The following is a 22,782-nucleotide window of genomic DNA, read 5'->3' on the forward strand; positions in this document are numbered from 1 at the left end:
CAGTGCTGGACCTGGTGCAGTTTTTGGCCGGTGCGGTAGCGCCCTGCCAAGCTGGCTCCCTTGTAGGGACGGATCCTGGCCACGCCAGGATGGGACAGAGCAGAGGGAGCCGTGCCGGCCCAGCCAGGCTCTGCCATTTAGCCTCCGGAGCAGGCAAGCATCCCTGCCTTGCTTAATGAGCTTCTGTAAACACTAGCAGGGCAGGTCTTTTCTACTTTGAATTACTTAAACATGCAAAACAGTGGTTAAAATAATCCAGACTATTTTCTGCTATCTGTACGGCAGTTAGGCCCATTGATCTCACACATCAATAAAACGGCCGCTTAGGCTAATTGGAGGGTATACCTTAATTACCTACACAGGGTGCTGAATCAGACAGCCCAGCTAAACCCCAGTCCCTGTGCAGCCTCTAGCCCCAGAACGAGCTGTGCGAGGAGATCCGCTTTCACTGTTTACCTGCCTCTCCTTCAGACACTTCTTCTGAAGCAGAAGGAAGTCAGTGTACTTTTTGACTAACAAACACATCCAAACAGGGTGTGTTGTACCTCACAGAAATTGTAACTCACTCACAGAGCAGGATACACCCAAAAAACTTCTCCAGCAAGCACCAGCTTTTCCCAGAGGCTGGTTTTGTGCATATTATATTCAAGACATCATTTTAATGAGAGACTGTTCCCGTCTGCAGAGATCGGTGTGAGGGAGCCCCGGGGCTCTTTCCCGCCGAGCACGGCCCTCAGGCCCCGCGGCAGCTCCCGGCCACCGCTCTGGCTCTGTGTCTGCAAGAGCTCTCATCTGCAGATCAAACCAGATTCTCCTCCCAAGCCTTTGCAGCTGGGTCTACCTTCCAGTTCCCCTCCTAAGGAGGGTTCTCGTGCATCCCTGACTGGATTCCCAGGGTAAGGAGCAGGGTAATCCTGGTGTCCATCTGGATATGCTCTCTCTGCCTCCACCTGGCTCCTCTGAGTCCATTAAGATGAAGACCTGTGACTTTATGCCACAAGAGAGGTGGAGATCTCAGCGTGTGGTGAATATCTTTAAAACAAGGATACCCGAGAGAAGAGTAAGAGGGAGTATGGTTTCAAATCAAAACACAGCTCAGGAGACATGAAATCAGCTTTCCTTGCCATGCTACACAATCCTGGCTTCAGGGAAGCAACTGCCACACTTTCTAAACCCAACTGATGAATAATTACATGACACTTAATTCAGTGCTAACTATTGTGCAAAGTTGTCCATACAGGTTTCCACACAAACGAGTGGTTTGAGCTTTTTTGATCACCTTCGATGATGAAGATGGCAAAAACCCCAGCTGCAAGGACACAAGTTTAGTCTCGTTGGTTGCCTCGCAGTAACATGAGTGTCCCTGCCCACAGCCCCTGGGGAATTAGGTGTCAGCAAAGCACAGTCACCTTTTGCTCTGACTACGGCTGACACTGCCTTTACAGGTCATCTTCAACAGCTCTGAAGAGTGGCAAACCAAAGGGAGATAATGATTTCACGAACACGACAGCCCATTTCCCAACTTTAAGCGCTTTTATACACACAAACCATTGCACGAGCCCAATTCTGATGAGTCACCCTGTTTAGTTAGACTGATCTCCTCTGCTTCTCACCAAACACAAGCCACTACAGGCCAAATCCGGACCAGTTGATACTGTCTCGTGAAAGCAATTAAAGGAAGCTGCTTCTGAGATTGTACGGCCTTTGGGTGCAGCTGACGAGCGCAGTGAGGGAACACATCCTGCACACACAGTTTGCCTCCACCCAGTTTTTCTCTGACCCTCTGCCTTTTCCAAAAACACTGTTTTCCAGCCCTGTAGTTCTGAAGAGACAAAGTAGCGGGAAAGAGAAAAAGGGAACCCGTGTGGACAAAGCTCGAAGTAGCTCTAGATAAGATGATGCCTGAAATCCCAGCAGCCCCCTGGAGCCAACTCTCTCTTCCCTCCTCTGGCAATGTGCCTACTGGTGGGGCTGCACCCATCTTTGCAAGGACAGAAGTTTGGGAGGTTTTTTTTTAAGTGTAGTCAGTTATGAGTACAATCCCCTGAAGCCAGCAAGGTTTCCTAAAGTGTGAGAGAGGCCAAAGACCAGCCTTTTCTAGTCCTCGTCTTTGTTTAGATCAGGAATTTGCAATCCAAATCCCATCCACACCAGGGCAGGCAATGAGCCCAGCCGCTGTAAGAAGCATCTTAAAGAGTTCATGAGGCTGCTTCCCAAGGACCTGCTGCATGACAAGGTGACCAGAGCTCAGAAAAACTGTATGTATATAACACCATTAAGATAGCAAATAAAAAAAACTGTCCTGCAATGCAGAGGAGTGTGATAGTTACTGACTACTTCCCTATAGCTGCAAAGAGTCCTTGAAATATTAGCAGTATTATCAGCATTCACTTATCGGTTACAGTAGTGCCTAGATAATTCAAAGGACTGAGCCAGAACTCATAAATACATACACTTTCTCAATGCAAAATCCTTACTACCAGAGAATTTCTTACCTTTTTTAACCAAAAATTTGTTGTTATTTTTTTTTATTAACAAACCTAGAAAGGCAGCAATCTACAGGGAATAAAGAACTAATATTATTCAGTTGTTTATTTTTGCATTCATTTACTACAATATTTTCTTGCACTCTGTGTGTTTCCAAGACAGGTGTTTTTAAACATGTTTACTGAATCTCCTACGGTTTTGATGTTAGCACAACGCATCTGAATTTTGCATCGCAAAATCTGTGGTAGGTTCAAGCTGTAGAACGTCCAGGTGGCAGAACTTCATACAAATGAAAGCTGGGAGTTTTGTACCCTCAGATGAAGAGTGGCGAGTGCTGACACACTTGCCTACATGGGTTAGGTGCTGAGTATTGTGTACAGAGCACTGGAACAAGTTCTCCCCTTAGTTTAAGTCAATGTGGTCGCACATGCCTAAGGGAGGGACAGCATAACCTTCTCATATGTTGAAAGGACTTTCTAGAGACTTTCTACCTTCCAGGAGGAACAAAATGCAAACATAGGCAAACATTTATAATCTCCTCCCAGAAGAAGCTGCAGAGAACCCACCAAGCCAAAGGTAGAGCCTAAACCCGCCTAATTACTGCCTCCTCTTTTACACCATCCCTGGTACCTGCCCGACCATGCTGAACTGTTCCAGCACAAGGTAATAAAAATCCTGCTCAAAAACCCAACAAAAATGAATGTTTTTCTTTGGGCTTTGGTTGTAAATGCACAGCAGCCCTATGCTCATCTAAAGGCTGACTGCCGCAGTCCCTCTCCTCTTCTGCATTGGCACTCATCTCATACTGCATTGAACTGTTTGTCCACACTAAGCCAGAACTTGTTTGTTGGTTTGGTTTTTATTGGGAGTTTGGCTTTTTATCAACTTTCATCGTCCCTGGCACTGTCTCTGATACTCATTTGATGGACTGAGCTGTTTCTTCATGCTAAGTCAGAACTTTGTTTTGAAGTTTTTTTAATGGCAGGTTGGCTTTTAGCAAATTGGTGCATGGAAACAGCCCAGCACAATGTAATACAGGTGCTGGAAGGGAAAGACTGTAACAGCCAGAAGCAAGATTGGCTCAGATTTGCTGCAACTTGCAGCCTGTGACATTTGTGAATAACTTCCAGCCCTATTCGTTTATCTGCTGAACCATGCTGCCCTGTGGATTCTTTATCTTCTTTTGATACCAAGTTTAGGAGAAGATAGCAATGCTGTTATCAACACACAACAACTTGCACAAGCTGAGGCAGTTCAAAGTGCTAATGCATTTACTATTTGTTAATATGTGTGTTTAATTTCTGCAGCTAGAAGAGAACAGGAAATAATTTTCCCACCAGCAAGTTCAATTTTCTGTTCAAGGAAGCTTCTTAAGGAAGTGTGTTGTATATACATAATACTACTCATAAACTATCAAGCCTTCATTATCAAGCTTCATCTTAAACCCAGCAACACTTCTTTGCAGCCCTTCACAGAGAGGTTGTTCCAGAAATTTGCTTCCCCAAAGGTTTCAAACTGCCTTCTAACATCCCACCTAAATTTATTGAGAGTCGGTTCACTTACAGACTTTTTTTCCTTTAAACTGCCCTGCTCCTAACTTTGTTTTCCATAAGTACTTCAGAGAGGTAGGTAGCAATCATAGTCCTCTCTGGTTTTCATTTTGCAATACGAAAGATGCAATCTTCTACCATAAATGATACCTCCAGTGAAACAAATTCTCTGTTCCTCAACTTGTTCTCTTTATAATATAAATGAACTTTTCTTGACTAGGAGCTATCAGAATAGTACAGAGATGAGATATTCGCAGTGCCTTGTACAACAGCATGTAATACCTCACTTTCTTTAATAAACCCATCCCACTTAACAAACCCCTGCGGTGGAAGCCCCATGCGCCAATGCATTTTTCAGCTGGTCTGTTGCTTCCATCTTTCTGAACCAACTCAAACACACAGGCAGTGGCTGGACAACAAAAGTGAGTTACCCAAATACTGTCATTTCAGAAAATGGAATAATTTTCCAACCCAGTATTTGATAAGCACTTTAAATACTGCCTAAGTAGGTGGAGAGCCTGACTCCAAAGAGAAGGCAGTGTGGTCCTGGCAGATCGCACCCAGGTAAAAATATATTGTCTTCCTCAGGAAAGTGGCAGCGATGCCTCTAAACAAGCAGCAACACACGATCCAACTGAAGGAAATACAAGAGGTGCTGAAACACCATCACTCAGAGGCTAACCTGTTCCAAGAGATCTCGTGACTCATAAATTATTGTAGAGAAAATTAAATGCTATGAAATCCCTAAGAAGAGAAATGGAAAATAAACTAATTAAGATGTCTAATACAAAACAGAAGCAGTGTCAGTTTCTTAGTGTGGGATTATTAACTATTGTGCTTTCCAAAATCTATTAAATCATGTTGAAGCTCTAATGGATCAGCACCTCATCTGCTACAGGACCAGCTCTCTGCTGCAAGCTCGAGCCCCTAACCCAGGACCTGAACATCTCCCCATGGTGCCTACACCTGTCAGCCTCTTCCACCGCACCACGAGAATGGAGCAGGTGTTCAACAGCAAAAATCCCATCCCCAGGACAGACCACCACCAAGTGACTGCCTGGAGTGGGAAGCAGGGAGGGATGACACTGGTCACAAACTAGTCAGAACCCTGCTTTTAATAATCACCATACCATAAAAGGGAAAAAGGAAAAGGCACTGGAAATGTGAACACAGATGTGTGGCCATAAAATCATCAAGCTGAGCTCTTTGCTGAGTACATGGAGGGATTCAGTGACCCTGAGGGAGTCTTACCTGCTGAATGAGCCAAGAATACACCTTGCCGGGTATTAGGCAATGTTGTGTAACGTGACTACAGCAGTAAGCACAAAGGCTCTACAGTACAAAGAGCAACACTGCAAATTTCACTACTGCTGGCATCTCAGACTGATTTCTTTAAAATTCAGTTTCAGCACAGGAATAAAATTTAATTAGTCTGTTTTACCATTAGTCATTTACAGAAGTTCATTTAGATACCTGGAAATGCACAATATCCCAACTTTATGCAGCAGTAAGCCAGTAAAACACCATCCTGTATGATCAGTGTGGGATGGGCAGAATGGGAGTAAAGTTGTTTACCTCATGGGACACTTTCCAGTCTGAGAAAGCTTTCAAACTGGCCATCAAAGTTGTCACGTTACTTTCCCTTTAGGGAAAGTGTTCTTTTCCCTTGAAAAGAATGATAGGATCTTGTGACAGATAAAGTCTGATCAAGGAGACCCAGAGCAAAAACCCAGGGAGTCATCAACACTACCTCAGAGCAGGCAAAATGGCCTCTCCTGGAGGACTTACCCCCAGGAAAAAAAGGGGATGGATGCTCAACTGCCAGGGTGGTGTGAAGAATTTGGGTAATTTTATCAGATCATCTCAGCACCTTGGCTTCAGCACAGCCTGATGTACACTGGCTGAGCCAAGGAATGAATCAGTCATCTCAGCTTAAGAAATCCCCAACAATTTGGCAAGGGACATATTTTAAAAGCAGATCGTACAAAAGTTCATAAAACTCATTCATACAAAACAAACAAGTTCACTGCATACACTATAAAGAATATCCTCGTCTCTCAGTTCTCACCTGAGTTTATTGCCATTAATTGGTCACGTCCATCAATGCTGGTGGTAGTAAATAGGAATGTCTTAGTTTAAAGCTTCTTAACGCTGAATAAAGTCCCAGACACTGCTATTGGCTGAGCCATAAGGGGGCCAGCACATGAAGGAATGAGCCACTAAAGGCGACTGCAACTTGTCACAAGGGACAGAAAAAAACCTAAAGTCACCATTTATACACAAACTGGGCTAAATTTCTAGTTCATGGGTACAGGTGTTGCTCCCATGGACTGCAAAGATGACAAGCACCAGCATTCAGTGTGCAGTGTGCCCCATGACCCAGGGCTGGCCACAGCCATCCTGCGACTGTCCATGTCGGGCAGCAAAACCACCGTGGGACCACCAACACCTCATGCCATGGCCCCTGGGACCCTGTGCAAGACCAGGCCAAAGGGCTGCACCTGCAAAACCTCTGGAAGCTGCACCCGACAGCCAGCACCACTGAGATCCTAACCCCAAAGCACCCACTGGCAGCATGAGGGTGATGTGATGCCTGTCACCAGATCACTGGCAGCATCTCACAGGGCACCCCTGGAAGGGACCGACCCTGCCCCTTGCCTTGGGCCAAAGCACTCACCTAATAGCCACTAACAGCACAGTGGTCAGAAGAGAGCGAGGGACAGATAAGAAACCTGCCCTGCCCCCTCAAAGGCAAGAGGGGAGGCAGCGAGAAAGGGTGCCCCCACACCATTGTCAAGCACCGTGCCTGGTGGGCAGGCGCCAGCCAGCTCCCAGCACCTGCGGGACACACCGTCGGCCAGGCCCGGGGCAGTCCCCAGCGCCGCCCTCTGTATCTGGCGATCTCATGGGGTTGCTGGTCAGTCGATGTCTGGTGGCAATCCTAATTATTTACAGCAGCCCCCATGAAGTCTCCACTGCGCATGGCCCTGTACAAATTTGCAGCAGGCAAACTCCACAGATGTGGCACCTCACTGCAAAACAGCACATGGTAAACAGATCAAATGAACACAAAGGGAGAGGTGAGAAGAAGATAAGCAAAAAGGAAAGAGAAACACCAGTGTGTTTTGCCTAACAACCCTTCAACATCCACCAGGTCCTAAAATGTACCCAAGGTTCCAACTTTGCATAACCAGTGCAAACAACCAGCACCTACTCTCAGCAGCTTGGTCAACAAAAGTAAGTGTTAGATTGCCAAACTCAATGCAGAATAATGTTGGGTAGCTTAGTAACCAGGACCTAAAAGTTAATCTGTGTTACCTAACATTCCAAAAAACTCACAGAAATGTGTTCGCATCGCTTTAGCTTGTAATGAACCCTTTTGCAAACAGCCTGCAAAACCAACCAGAAGACACCAGCAGGTTTCATGATCTCAAGAAACTGAAGTTAAGATGGGATTTAAACTAGCAGGCAATTATCTGCCAGATGGAGAGCTCATCATGCAGAACACACATTGCTAAATTACACTGTGTCAATAAAAGGAGGCCAACATCAGAAATACACCCTGTGAGAAGGGAAACCGAGTCAACGACAGGGTAGTTCAACCCAGTCATTGCTGCCAAGAGACCTTTACTGTATGTGTCAGGACAATGTCGGCTAGTTATAGCGTCAATGAGCACATTGCGGGAAAAGCCACAGGATCCAAGCAACGAGCAGCAACATGTCGATAATTACTAGCAAGTCTATCATCAGGGCAAACTGCAGTGAGAAAGAGGATTAAACAGTAGGCGAAGATGGGTTGAACTATGGTTGATATTTAGCAGTGTAATTTAAGTCTGAGCCTGTGAATCCTTCCATAACTGACCCTTTAGCCCATCTGGGGGCCGCTCCACATAAAAGCAAAATACATTTACAAATAGTTAAAGCCAGAAGACAAACAAATCTGCTCTGATCAATAGGAAAGTACTCCCTGGAAAGCCCTGGGATTCTTGTTTATTTTACCTTTGAGTTCCCAGGTGGGAAAAGCCAAGTCCCTGGCTACAGGCAGAACTGACCTAGTCCTGACACAGCCTGAACGGTTCATGATCCAGCTTTTATTGTGGCATAAACAAAATCCAGCAGCTGAGGGTTAAAGCCAGACTGCCCATACCTCTGCTCGACTGAAGCGGAGGTGCCCACATGCATGAACATGAGCCAGAAAGCCTTCTCTCTAGCACCCTGCAAGTGTCAGCATGACCCTGTAGCTTATGGCACTTACCTAAGAGATGGGAAACATGAGTCCCACAATGGCTTCCGTACCTTATTCGGCTCCTCTTTAATGCATAGCACAGTCAGAGCCTTGAGATCAAGGGCTGGAGCCCAGCCCATCTCTGCCCTCGCTAAGTGTCCTGATTGCTATGGTGAGTGAAGAGCCCAGGCTGTAACGGGATGGTATTTCAAGTACTCGCACTTTATAGGACACTTAACTGCCTAAAACAGGATACCACTGTAGGGAACAGGCACCTAAAAGCGAGGCGCTGTGGCATTTGGTGGTTAGCTACAAGTTCTCTATACTGGACTTAAGCTGTGAGAGGTGCCAAATGCCTCTTTCTAGCCATGCTGAGCTGTGCCTGCATCGTCTGCTGGCTGACAATCACGCTCTGCTAAAACAAGTAATACATTAGTGTGGGACAGCTTTTACATGATTTAAAATAAATTCAGACAGCTAAATAAATAAATAAATTTTAAAAACAAAAGTCACAGCTTGTATGTTAAAGGCTCTCCTTTAGAATTACACCGAGCATGAGCATTGCTGCAAGCACACAAGTAAATGAGAGACTGGGCTGGTTCCTGGAAAGTCCAAAAGTGCGATGACAGAACAATCCAATAAACTCAGTGACTTCCTAACATCAGTTTTAAATAGGGCCAAGGTGTCTGATCTGGAGCTAGGGAAAGGAAAGAGCAAACCCAACTGATCCAGCAGCTCTTTGTACTCATGATGCATGCTCTGGTGGCATGGCAGCTACAGAGAATCACCTTGAGTACATTTGCTTCCAAGCCTAATAGCCCGTTGGGACTTCACAGCAAAGACAGACTGCTAGGTGCTGGCCATCATGTCTGTGAAACTCAAATCTAATAATATAGTCCCTGCTTTGCCCCTTTTGATGAGGTCCAGGTGCTTTTGCTTCCCCCTGAAACTGGACCTAGCCCACAGACTCTGCAGCAGGCAGGAGATGCCGTGTTGACAATGGCTGTTAACAATGGCCTCTCCTCCCTCCTTCAAAAAGTGCTGAAATATTTTGACCAGATGCATCATTTCCAAAAGTGCTGGAGACCTGACAGAATGTAGCATCTATCACACATTCTGCAATGGTGTTGAAAACAGATTACTTTCCTTTGTATTTGATAAGCAGAACATGCCTATGTTTATTATGTGGTCCCCTGAGGATTTATTACAGGTTTACCCTTTCATTTATTTGCTTTTTTGTGCTTGTCTAGTGTAAATACTGGAATAAATACGAATGTGGTTACAGCTTAGCAGCATTAATGACTTGTTGAAACAAAGTCCAAAAGTTTTCTTTTCTCTCCAGCAAATCCTACTTTTTTCTCCAATTGTTTTTTCTTCAAGTGCAAATATCACCTTTCTGAAGTATTTTAAAATTTTATTTCTTTGTTGAATGCCAAACCCCCATAAAAGCATACTTTCCCTCTTCGTTCACTCAAACTCTTGACAATATTTGAAGTCTCTCCTAACATTATTAATGGGAAAACATTTTCCTGTTTGCAAATTATAACCTCCCCTCTTCTTTCCATCTAGTCTGCTACACCTGTTACTACAGGTAGTTTGCTGTAACAGAAATGAGTACAATCATTGCTACAAAAGAAAAATAACCCTTCTGTCCTGGGCCACACATTCAGGATGGGTTCATCCCATCGAACTTTAGCCACCTAACAACAAGGCAATCAGCCTAAGTCAGTCATTTGTGTTCCCTCTTTAATCAGTGAGGTGAGATGGGCATGCCCAGCCAGCAGCCCTCCTGCCTATCAGCCAGTCATGGCTGCAGCCTGCACGATCGCCTTTGACGAGGTACCTGATTTCTTGGGCAGATCATGGAGGGTGATACAAATCTGACCGTAAGACCCAAGCCATACTGTTGATTATGCTGTTTCAATCCAACAAAATCAACACATCGCAATGAAATCTCAACAGAAGTGTATGTACCCAGGTCTTACAAAAAAAAAGCTGTTAGGCAGATCCTTGCCAAACAAACAAAAGCTCGCTCGATGGCAGATTTCAAAATTTTCCAAGCAGATTACATCCTGCCCCTTTTGGAAACTTGTGTTACATCTATAAATAGGTGAGTGTTTTTCAACACTGGAAAAAAAGCTGCACTGGGGCGAAAATAATAAAACTGTCGCTTGTCAGAGAAACACAAAGTGGAAAAACTGAATTTATTCAGGTCTCAGATGTTCTTTCTTTCAAGTGGACAACCACTGCAAACAAGGCTTTGAGGAACTGAGCCCCTCGTCAACTTGTTCTGTACTCTGGTTTATGCAATCTTTTGACCAAATTGCCTTAAGAAGCAGACAACAAAAAAGCCTATAATTCATAAAAGACAGCACTGCCATACTTGTCTCTTAAATGGCAAAGCCTATGTCAGAGTAGCTACTGTTTTACCTGAAAACATCACTATTCCCACAGAAACCAGGACAGAAAGACTGTAACATGGAATATTGCCAAAAAAGGATCATGAGATCTGATCTGAGTATCTTCAGGTCTACTAACTCTCCTATGTTTCCTAGAGACTCTCTGTAGATATTTTTGGAAATACAAGTCAGTATGCCAAGGGAAGCCAAGAGAGACAGATGCCCAAATCCTGTAAATTAGGCAATACTGAGGTAAGCAGCTAAATTCTGTTATCTCAAGCACTCAAACATAGCGAGTCTGTCCCCACCAACTGGCTCTCAAAATCCCAAGGGCTTAAAAAAGAGAGGGATAAGGGATGGAAAAAATAGATCTTGTGTCCAACATTTGATCCTCCCCTTACTCATCTTCCATGCATGAGTGTTACAGGTAGAGTTGCCTACGCTGCTAAATATTGAAAAGGTATTTGTAGCACATAGGTTTAGAAGAGGTTTCTGCTTCACGTTTGCTCATTTCCTCCCAGAAAGTAATTCTGCTCCCAACTTTTAATAGTGGTCACGTTCCCACAATCTTTGTATCTGTCTCACCTGACCCAAAAGGGAATCCAGAGGCCCTGTGAGATCTCAAGCCAAAGCCATGCTACGGTGCAGTCATTGCCATCTGTACCCAAAATAACCAGATGAAAGCAATCTCAGCTGTGCCAACGTATGCAGCAGCTACATATCTGGCTGAACTGTAAACACCGTCCTAGGTGCTGCGTGCTATCACATATCCCTGAACCCATGAACCCTGAGCACCCAGCCAGCCTAAACACCTGAGACAACCCGCCAGCTGCAGGGGTGTCTGGTGGACCTGCAGCACACTCTGAGGAAGAGGCAGGAGAATATGGATGAGCCTCTTCAACCCTTCCATAAAGATGCTGGGAGACACCAAGGCCATGCTCTGATCAGACTGGTGGAAACATGAGGATGCCTGAGGTCCCATCCAAGTGTCTGTTAAGGGTGCCACCAGTAAGAGCCCTACCAAAAGAGTAGTGAGCACGCTACCTACCTTCACCTAATGTCATACTGTAAAACCCAGCATTACTTTCCTTGGTTGTGGGATATCTGAGAAAACCCATTCAGCTCAAAGATGGGAGTCAACAATAAAAGGGAGTTTCAAGATATTAAGTACATATGCTGAAGGAAAATGGACAATTCAATGAGAAAATGTTAAATTATACAGTTTATCAGCAGCCAGCCACTTCCTCAGGTGGCACTTGGGATGTTGAGATAATGAAGTACAAAATCCCACTGCTTCACATCACCTACTTTCCCTACCACCAATTGTACTGCACGTTTACTATCATCCTAATATCCAAACCTAGAAAACTGTACTCTAAACAAAGGGTTCTTCTGTCATTACCCTGAACAACAACTTCATGTTTATTCTTTATTTGGCAGTTTGCAGCAGGCTCCACAACCCCAGCCTAAACCAATTCTGAACTGCAAGGAAACGTGCGACCAGAACAACAGAACAAAAGAGGATTCTTCCCAACCCACAAGTGCAAGTCAGAAGTAACAGCACTTCAGTGACTTCTAAGAGGGAAGCAAATCACAACAAGGGAAAACACCAAGGAAACAAATTCATTAGTACACCCTGGAGCTTAAAAAGTAACCAAAAAAACATACAACAATTACTAATCCAATTTAAAAATGGTTATTACACCTATCTCCCCATTTGCAATTAATTTTAAAATAGGGGAAAAAAAGTTTTCCAGGCAATCCCACCATCATACTTCCCTAAATTTAATTTCTATCCCTTGGGATTTGATTATCAAGTAAAGCCTAGTAGATCTTTCTCCCTCTCACACCTTCAGCCTTGTTCTTCTTATACCTTCTTCCTATTATCCTAAAGTCTTGCTCTTTCCCAGAAATCACTGAGAAAAGCATCAACATTTAGGCAACAACAACAAAAAATTATCAGTAGGCTGAGCAAAGCGTGTACAAAAGCAGCCCAAACACCCTGCAACCTCAATAAGCCATTTCTCATGCCTTCTCAATCAAGGCAACCGAATAGCTTGTACAGAAATCTCAACAAGAAGATGCTGCAAATACAAACACACCCTTCAGTTTCTAAGCTGCATTGCTGAGTTTGGGTTTACATGGGGCTTTGATATACACTATTTTTTTTTCTCCAGGAACCAGTTGTGACCTCTAGTATTTATAGTTCAAAGCTTCACTTTCTGGGGTGAGGTTAAGAAGTGCCATCTGTGTATACTTCAACCACCAAGGCACACTAAGGTAGAAATATCTGGTTAAAAACTGTGTAACAAAAAATGGAAATATATAGCCTGCACTGCACACAGACAGAAACAGGGAGAAACAAACGTTTTTAGAGACAGCTACAATGCACAGTAGCATTTTCTGAAATGAAAGAAGTTGATGGACAAAATATCTTTTATCTGAGTTAAAACATCTCATTTACTTTCTGAAGTGTGCTGTGGTAAACATTTCTCTTTTTATTACTGGGGATAACTGTTTGAGCAAATAAATTGCTTATTTACAGTAACTTGAGCTGCAGATAACTCCCTATTTTATTTATTTCCATGCAGAAGATTGCTTTTATCTCAGTAAAAAGTTATTTTGTCAGTCAGCCTTCCATTAAATATTTTCCTCGCATAGCCACAGACGTTTTCCTGTCTTTTGAAACAAAAATACACCACTCCTATAAAATCCAGGGATGAAGTGGAAGGAAGCACATACAAAAGCAACACGGCAGCCACAGCTTTTTATCAGCTGGAACAGATCATACAGCTGAAGAGGGAAAGTCGAATTCCTGCAGGCTGGAGGCTCAGATATCTAAAATGCATCTTGCCTATAAAGCAGAACAGAATATAAAACCTATATGGCTGGAATAAAGGATTTAGGTAGCCAGACCAGATCCAGAAGCTACCCTAACTTTAAAATGATGGGCACTATTCTTGCTTTGCTCTTTTAGGAAAATAAGTGTTAAAAACCAATGCTACTAACCATTACGGGTCATCCTTCACTTCAGCCCCACTTAATACACCAAGTAACAACCCAGGCTGCCATCTCACAGCTCACAGTAGCACACCATCTTCCTAAACAAGGTTCCTCATCATTGCGTCCCTGGTCTTTGCAGGCTTCAAGCTGCTGCTTTCTCCCCCCTTAGTGCAGGATGCGCGTGCGAAGTGCAAGAGCCCGAAAGTCCCCAGGAACACAAGTGTGCAAAAGTCCTGCAGCCACACAACACACCAACACACCTCCTCCCACTGGAGGGAGGGGGGGAGACAGGAGCCTCCACCCGTCCGTTTCCATCATCTCCTAACTGTATAACCTGCAGGGATCCCACCGCAGCCATGTGAGAGAATGTGTTTCTTTGGGCGGGGGGAGCCATGGAGAATAGTTCCGGTGCTAACTGCCCCTTGGTGACCCTGAAAGCAAGTCCTTGCAGGCAGCCAGAAGCATCACCCCTAAAAGAACCAGTCGCCCTGCAGATCTGCCCCCCAGAACTCACAAGGCCCCAGCAGCCCCATCTGCCCCGCTGACCCAAGGTGGGGGCATGAGGCCAGGGCACACCCCGGTGCTGCCGAGGCGCCTGGCCTGCATCCCAAGCTGTCGCCCTGTGCTCACCTTCTGCGCCCAAAGGTGCTCCTGCACTTACAGAGACGTCTTTTCCCTCGAGTTTGTTTTCCCCCCTTTAATCTCAAATCGTTTTCACACACACAAATAACGCCCCCATGCCATGCATCTCAGGCACACCTGTGGCCATACCGTTTCATCAGAAGGGCTAAACCAAAGTATTCCATCTTCTGTTACATTTGTATGGAGAAGGCACAGAGCTGGAGATCCAGGATCATTAGCATAATGACTTTTACATTACAATAATAATGAAGATCCTTTAACAAGCCTTCAGTAAAAATCCCAAGTTTACTGCAGCACAAATGAGCTCTCTCTTAATTTGTATTTGTTGATAGTCAATAACCCCACTAAATGCCACTAGAGATTAAAAGCCAAAGAAATGTAAAAGGCGACACTTGAGCTTGCATGTCCTCAAAAACGCTTGGGTGTCTATCCCTCAGTGCGGAAAACCAGCTCTCCTGAGGAGCACTACCTTTCCAGAACTGTATGTCACACCATGATACTCTACATTTATCTGGACCGCTCAAAAGCTGTAGCATACAGTCAGGTTGGGTTTTGCCTGCACTGGTGAGTTAGGCTGGGTTCCCAGGGGAGTTTGCGCACACATCTATTGTATCCCGGCAAGCTGTCGTTGATAAGTGGGAGTACTTGTGGCAGCACAGCCAAGCAGGTGCCAGCAGCGTTTGCAACGTGATACTCAGGCAAACCTGTGCAACATTTGTGCAAAGTTGAGGCTAGCACCAGCCTTCCCCCCTAGCACCGGTGGGGACCGCAGTATAATGTTTAACATGGGCAAATGCAATGGGACCTGAGCAATGTTTAACCCATTTTTTGACCGGATAAATCCCAATTTGATGTTATTGTGAACATCACTGTGGACAAAACCTAATTTTTTAATGATCCTGTCAATTTAAGCCATATATTTATTAATAACACTAAGACATCACAGACTGATCAACCCCTGACCACCTGTTTCAGAAGCCCAGCGAAAATCCTGCCCCCCTGGAAAGCGAGGGAGGGTTTCAGCAGGGTCCACACTTCACCCCAGTTGAAACAACATAAACCTAACGACGCTATGTGCAGGCGTGGGGATATAAAGTCAAGCTCTGCTTTTCTGTAGAAAAGGCTTGAAGGTAGAATGGAAAAAGGAAAATGCATCTTTTTAAGGGTCCCCTTGGGGCACCCCTGGAGCATATCTGGATTAGTTTCATTCCAAAGGGGTCCGGTTTGTTCACTCAGATGGTTCTGTGCAACAGGCAAAGGCAGAAGGGCACCCAGAGAAATTCACTTCAAAAGAGATTGACTTCAAAAGCTCCCTCCAGATCCAAAGCAAAATGCTAATATCCACACCACCCACATTCTTCCCTCCTCGGCTTGGGTGGGTTCCTGACCAGCTGCGGGGGCACAGCCGCACAGGTACCCCGGCCCCAGGGCGAAGGCAGCGCCACGCATGGGCCAAGCCTGCCCAGGGCTGCCCACCTTCCCATGTAGCTTCTGACAATGTCTGCGCTGTTAGGGAAAGTTTTAAACACTGAGTGTGCTGTTCTCAGGTTTTATGAAATTTCTTAGCTTTGTTTGCTTCGTTTTCATGATTCTTAAGGCTTTGTTTATATGCAGAAGACCAAAATTACCGTGCTTATTTGAATAATCCCCATATCAAATGAAAAAATGCTGGTTTTAGCTAAGTACCAAAGTCTCAAACTCATTTAACTGAGTAGCATGGTTCCTCACTAGCATCGCACACACTGACATGCCTCCACAGCACAACACATCGTTATGTGGAAGTAACATTTTTATAGCAGCAGTGCTACTTCCGACTCAGATATTGCTCAAACTCCCCAAGTTTGTCAAGAGCTCCAATCCTTCCCTGACCTGAAGGGCAGCTGTGAGCAAGGCAGGACTTGGGGTTTGTCTGGGTTGAGAGGTTAATGGCTACTCCATAGACACATTTTTCAGTTAACTGGCAGGTCATTTTAGCAGATGATTTGCAGGTCTTTTGCAACACTTAGAGATAACCTTGTGGTGGAGTACTTCTATCTGAGCTGCTGCTTTTTTTTTTTTTTTTATTTTATTTTCAAAAGCATCTGATAAACCAGAGAAAGCAGGCAGGTGAGACTTTCTGGACACAATCACACACTGCCAAATCTCAAACTTCTGCCCTTTCAATTTCCAAACAGCAAACTTCTCCAGATTAACGTCAAATGGAGTTCAGTGCTTGTCAAAATCAGTTTAAAATCCTACCCATCAAAAGCTTCAATCTTTCAAATATCTCAAGACATCCAGCGGACAGCCAATTTTGATCAACATCACAGCAGAGTTTCAAAGTTCACACCTTCACCAAACAAGAAAACAACGTTGGAATGATCAAGCTCCTGGTTACTTAAGGAAGGAGAGGTCTTCATTCCTACCTGAGATTTCATCCACTTAAACTGCGCAAATCATTAGATTGAGAAAGGAATAGGTCATGCAATCTATTTTTCTGTTCTGAACACTCTCCTCACCTGGTCTAACGAAGCTTCTTGCTCCAAGTCAAGTTCTTATCTTCTGCTACTAGATAAGGAGCTACTGGTTCAGACAGACAATGACCACGCAATCACCTGCACCTTAATCCAAATGTTTTTCTTTAAGGTCACAAGCCAACTGCCTGGTTTTTTCTGCAAGTCCTCACAGGACATGGAAATGGCATTTATGATCTACCTTACCACATTAGCTGCCCCCCAGCATTTTGGAAGAAACAGGAGTGGCTTGTCAAGTAATGCACAACAGTAAATTCAATCAGTTCAGTTAATACCACTTTCATTTTCCTGCAGCAAAAAGGACCTCAAGCCTGCCAACACAAGGGAGAGCATGGCTCACTTCCCCGAGGCCCCGCTGCAAAACCATGACTACTTACATTAAAAAAAGCGCTGCCAGGATTGTGTCACAGTTTGATTAATATTTTTTCAATACAGTAATCCAAAATGAAGCATCTCCCAAAGTGTCATTTTATGTACCTAGTACTTTAGCTATTTTTTGCACAAAGAATACAAATATTAGCTTTAGGTTGCAGAGAGAGGCAGCGAGGAAAGTATCTGGTTAAACTTCTGAAAGTCAACAGAAGTATGGGATCAGGTCCACAGTAAACTTTATAGAGTGGCACCTGCAGAGGAAATTACTCATTGCATGACTGATGCCACAATTAGAGGCACAAAAAGTAATTCCATGATAAACAAGCAACCAAGCAGAAAAAGAATTATATCCTAAGACCATATATGTGCTCATATAACAGTATACGCTGGACGATATCGAACAGTCTTCACAGACACAGAGACACAAATTCTCTGAGGAAGTTAATGGCACAGTACCCCTCTCTCCCCCCAACAGCGCTGATTTGGGGGCTCTATTTGGCCAGCACCTGCCCCTAGCTCTACTAAAGCAACTCCAGTGCCATTAGCAGCGTTACACAGCTATCACACAGCCATAAGTCACTGCTTTCAGTGTCGCCATTTCCCACAGGAACACACACCAGCAATGCAAACCAGCGCAGCTCCACCAGCGTCACATCCACCGGGCCACGCCAGCAGAAGACTGGTCTGAGGTCCAAGGACCTGCCAGACAAACCTCTGGGATGCAGAAGGAACTAAACATGTTTTGTTGCTAAAAAAGTAGAGATACCAAACCTCAACTTTTTTCTTCCCCCCCTAAGAGGGAAAAAACAAGGGAGGGGAGGCAGCATTACAGATTCATGTGCATTCCTTACATCTTTGCAAGTTACTTCATTTATTACCTCTATTCAACCACATCAGAAAACCTTCCGCCCAGGTACCACCTCAACTGAGGGAGTATATACCCATCCACGCACACACATATTTATTTACCCTTGTGACCTACATTTACTAAACAATTTCAATGCACCACTTCAATCCACAGCACATGGGCTTGATACATTTTTGTGGTTCCTCTCCAAAAATTTCACAGATAAATTGCTGCCTTGGGAAACCGATAGCTGCGCGCTAAACTGCAAGTGGGTTATTTCTGCCCATGCCCCCGTACTGGTCTGACAAGCAGAATTACGCACTTTATGAGCCTCGAACGCATGCTTACCTGAGACTGACACTTTCATGAGGGCTTCCAGGGGTCTGTTGTTGTCCAGATCGCGACTGAGTTTGAGTTCCCCGGTGGCAGAGTCCAAAAGGAGCAAGTTTAAATCATTGCCTTGCACAAAGGTGTAGGCCAGGCTGTCAGACACATCGGGATCATGAGCTGGGATCTTGCCAATCACGCCAGAGGGGAAGCTGTTAGACTTGTTGGTCACGTAGTTGTTGAAGAGGATCTGGAAGTCCTGCAGCACAGGCGGGTTATCGTTCTGATCCAGGAGGCGGATGTGCACTGTTGCCCGGCTCACAAGAGGGGCAGAAGTAGCCTGCACCACGATTACGTACTCTGTCCGGCTCTCATAATCCAGGTCCATCAGGGCTGTGAGGTCTCCATTGAGCAAGTCCAGCTGGAAGACCTCAGGGATGTTCCCCTCTACAATCTGGTACATGATCTGTGCATTGGTCCCCTCGTCAGGGTCAGCTGCACTGATTCGTGCCACAATAGAGCCTACAGGGCTGTTCTCCTCCACGAAGATGTCAAATTCATCCTTTTCAAAGACAGGGGGGTTGTCATTGATGTCCAGCACGGTCACTTGGATATCCACAGAGGCTTTCAGCGGTGGGCTGCCCCTGTCCACAGCGAAGGCCCGCAGGCTGTAGACAGCCACATTCTCGCGGTCCAACTTACGCAGTGTGCGTATCACTCCAGAAGTGGGCTCGATGTAGAAGTCTCCATCTCCATCATCACCACCTTGGAATGTGTAGAGGAGACGGCCATTGAGGCCTGAGTCACGGTCAGTGGCAGACAGCTGCAGGACACTGGTGGAGAGCGGCACATCCTCAAAAACTGAGCCCTGGTAGCGGTCGCGCAGGAAGCGGGGTGCATTGTCATTGGCATCCAGGATGAGGATCTCAACATAGGTCGTGTCTGATTTCTGGGGGATGCCATTGTCATGGGCTGTAATGGCCAACGTATAGGAGGCCTGGTCCTCATAGTCCAGCTCCATCAGGGTGGTGATGGTGCCTGTGTCAGGGTCGATGCGGAACTGGGGGATATTATCGTCCAAAATGTAAGTGATTCTCGCGTTCTCCCCCGTGTCTTCATCGGTGGCACTGATGGTGACAATAGAGGTGCCGATGGGCTTGTCCTCGCTGACGCTCACTGTGTAGTGGGAGCTCTGGAAGACTGGGCGGTGCGTGTTGGCATCCGTGACATTGATGAAGACCTGGACGGTGTCAAAGCGAGTGCCGTCAGAGGCAGTGACTGTGAGCACATACTGCCTTTCTTGCTTGTAATCCAGGGGCAAGGCCAGTGTGATCAGCCCCCCTCCGCTCTGACTGGTGATGGCAAAACGGTTCCTGGTGTTGCCACTAGTGATCTGGTAAGTCACAACACTGTTAACGTCCCTGTCCACTGCTGTCAGGGTCAGGACACTGCTGCCCACAGCCGCATCCTCATTCAGTCTGAGGTGATACACCTTCTCTGTGAAGGTGGGGTTGTTGTCGTTCACGTCCAAGACAGTGATGGACACGCTGGCTGAGGAAGTCATGACTGGCACGCCATGATCCCTGGCTTCCACCCCAAAGTGATAGTTCTCCACAGTCTCTCGATCTAGCTCTGCAGCCACTGTGATCCACCCCGTACTGTTGTTGATCTGAAAAGGAAACCCAGCGTCAGCTGCTACAGGGGCACCTCCGGTGGAGGGTGCCATCTCTATGAGTTTGTACTCCAGGCGGGCGTTCTCCCCAGAGTCAGCGTCCACGGCCTGGATGTGCAGCACTGAGTAGCCCAGAGGAACGTTCTCCAGCACCGTGGCCTGGAAGGGAGTGCTCACAAAGATGGGGGCATTGTCATTCACGTCCACGACCTGCACCGACACCATGCCGCTGGAGTTGATCAGGGGAGGCCTGCCCCCATCCTGGGCTTTGATCCGGAGCGTGTACTCCCGAATAGTCTCATAATCCAGAGGGTTGATCAGGTCAATGGCACCAGAAAAAGAGTGGATGTAGAACTGGCCTTTCAGGTTGCCGCTCACAATGCTGTAGTGCACCTGGGCATTGCTACCCCGGTCCCGATCTGTGGCCTGCACCTGCAGTATCTGGCTGTTGACTGGGGCGTCCTCTGGCACTTGGACCAGATAGCGTTTCTCGCTGAACTGAGGGTAGTTGTCGTTCTCATCCTCGACGGTGATGTGCACCATAGCCGTGGCGCTGCGTGGTCCCGGATCCTTGCCCTGGTCATTGGCTTCCACCACCAGGTGGTACTCGGAGACCTCCTCACGGTCCACTGGGGCTCGCGTCCTCACAACCCCGGAGCGCGGGTCGATCTCGAAGACCCCGTCACCAGCTCCCGGCTCCAGCAGGCGGTAAAGCATGTTGGCATTGGCTGGGGCATCGCCATCGGTGGCACGGATGGTCAGCACCTCGTAACCCACCTCCAGGTTCTCCCGGATGCTCTCCCGGTACTCGGGCTGCTCAAACACCGGCTCATGGTCGTTGGTGTCGCTCACGGTCACTGTCAGATAGGTGGTGGCCGAGCGGCGGCGTGGGGAGCCGTGGTCGGAGGCGGTCACCTTCAGCACATGGGTGTCCTTGGTCTCTCGGTCGAGGCTGCGGGCGGTGACCACGCCGCCCGTCTCGGCATCGATGGAGAAGTAGTCATTGGAGCGCTCGTCGAAGAGCGCCTCCATGGAGTACGTCAGCCGGCCGGCTTCCCCCTCGTCGGGGTCCTGGGCCCGCAGCACGATGACCGGCGTGCCGGCCGGCTCGTTCTCGGCGATGGAGACCTGGTAGCTGGGCAGCTGGAACTGCGGGGGGCTGTTGGGGCTTCGCGCCCGCCGCGCCGCTCGCCGCCCGGCGCCCTCCTCCCGCGGCAGCAGGGTGCAGCCGCCGGCGGCTCCGCGGGGCTCGGCGGCCGCCCCCCGCCGGCCGTGCCGCGGGCCGGGGCCGGGGCCGGGGCCGGCGCGGGGCTCGGCGGGCGGAGCGCGGCGCAGCGCGGCCCCCGCCGCCCTCAGGCGCCCGGCGGGCGGCACCGCCGGCGGATCGGGGGCGGCGCGGCGCCCCGCCGCCCCCGGGGGCAGGTGGAGGAGCGGGGCGGCGCGGGGCGGCCGCAGCTCCCCGCCGCCCGCCGGCGCCAGGGCGCAGAGCAGCGCGGCCCAGGACACGCAGGCGGCGGCGGACAGCCGCAGCATCTCCGGGGCTCAGCGGGCAGCGGTGCCGGGCAGAGGGCTGCCGCACAATCCATCCACCCGCCGGGCTGCCCGCCCGCCCTCATCCATCAGCCGCCGGCTCGGCCCCGCTCCCCCCGCCCCGCGCCGCCGCCGCCCGGGCTCCGCCGGCCCCGCGCCCCGTCCCCGGGCAGCGGGCTGGAGAGCTCCAACTTTTCCACCTTAAACTTTGAAGTGAGTTCAAAATGGCTCCTCTCCTCCTCCTCCTCCTCCCACTGCCGCTCCCGAGAGGGTGATTAGCATAAACCTGCTGCTCGTCTCCGTCGCCAAAAAAAAAAAAAAAAAAAAAAAAAAAGAAAATTAAATTCCGAAGTCCCCCCCAGCGGCGGGGTCGACCCACGGGCGACGCGGTCTCGCGTGGCTGCGCGACGCAGCGGAGCCACCCCGTGTCCCGTCCCGTCCCGCTCCTGCCGCCCCGCTCCGCTCCGCTCCGCCGGGCTCCGCGGCGGCGCTGAGCGGCGCAGGCTGCGCGGAGCGCGGCGGGCGCTGCCCGGGGCGGGGTTTCCTGCGGCCCCGCCCGGCCCCTCCCGGGCGGCGGCGGCGGCGGCGGGGGCCGGGCCGGGTCCCTCCCCGCGGGGCTCCCGCCCCGCCGCCCGGCGCCTGTCGGCGGTCGGCCCCGGCCCCAGCCGTGGCCCCGGCCCGGCCCCGGCAGCGCTGCCCTCCCCGGCGGGGGGCGGCGGAGCAGGTACCGCTGCTGCAGCCCCGCTGTCCCCGCCAGACCGGGTGCTCCGAGGGGTGCTGCGGGTCACAGCAGCCCCCCCTCCCAGCAGCCACCTGTCGTCCCCGGTCCGTCGCCCAGAACAAAGTTAAACTGATTTTTTTTTTTTCTTTTCGTTCTCCCTGTGGAGGGAGAAACAGAGCGAAATTACCTTTCAGGGCGAAGCCCGCGCCCTCTGCCCGGCCGAGGGGCTGCCCTGCGCCCCGGCGGTGGGCTTCGCCGACACGCTCCCGCTTTGAACCGCGCAAAACAGCCGGCAGGACCCGGAGCCTTGAGTCAAAGATTTCTTTGGGGCTATTGCAAATAATTATATACAAGACGCAAACTTAGGTAGCTTGTGGGAAGAAGCAAAGCCAAGCCCCTCGTGTCATTAGAATGTCAGTTCTATGAATTTACGCCTAACGCGTTATATCGGTTCAGGTTTTCGCCTCTCCCGCGCGCGCCGGCGCGGCGCGCCC

General features: G+C 48.3%; 1 protein-coding gene across 6 annotated transcripts in view; it reads right to left on the minus strand.

Annotated features, from left to right (window-relative positions):
• Positions 1-22,085, minus strand: part of CELSR1 (cadherin EGF LAG seven-pass G-type receptor 1) — a 168,697-nt gene extending 146,612 nt beyond the window's left edge. For 5 of the 6 annotated variants that reach the window (XM_064445453.1, XM_064445456.1, XM_064445457.1 and 2 more), the window contains exon 1: positions 18,387-22,084. In XM_064445453.1, coding sequence (XP_064301523.1) covers positions 18,387-21,570 — 3,184 coding nt within the window. In that variant the 5' untranslated portion in view covers positions 21,571-22,084. Of the gene's footprint in view, positions 1-18,386 lie in introns of all 6 variants that reach the window. The other variant, XM_064445454.1, reaches the window with a different exon arrangement.
• Positions 22,086-22,782: the final 697 nt, after the last annotated feature.

Source organism: Phalacrocorax carbo, chromosome 1 (genome assembly GCF_963921805.1).
Source record: "Phalacrocorax carbo chromosome 1, bPhaCar2.1, whole genome shotgun sequence".
NCBI classification, from domain to species: domain Eukaryota; kingdom Metazoa; phylum Chordata; class Aves; order Suliformes; family Phalacrocoracidae; genus Phalacrocorax; species Phalacrocorax carbo.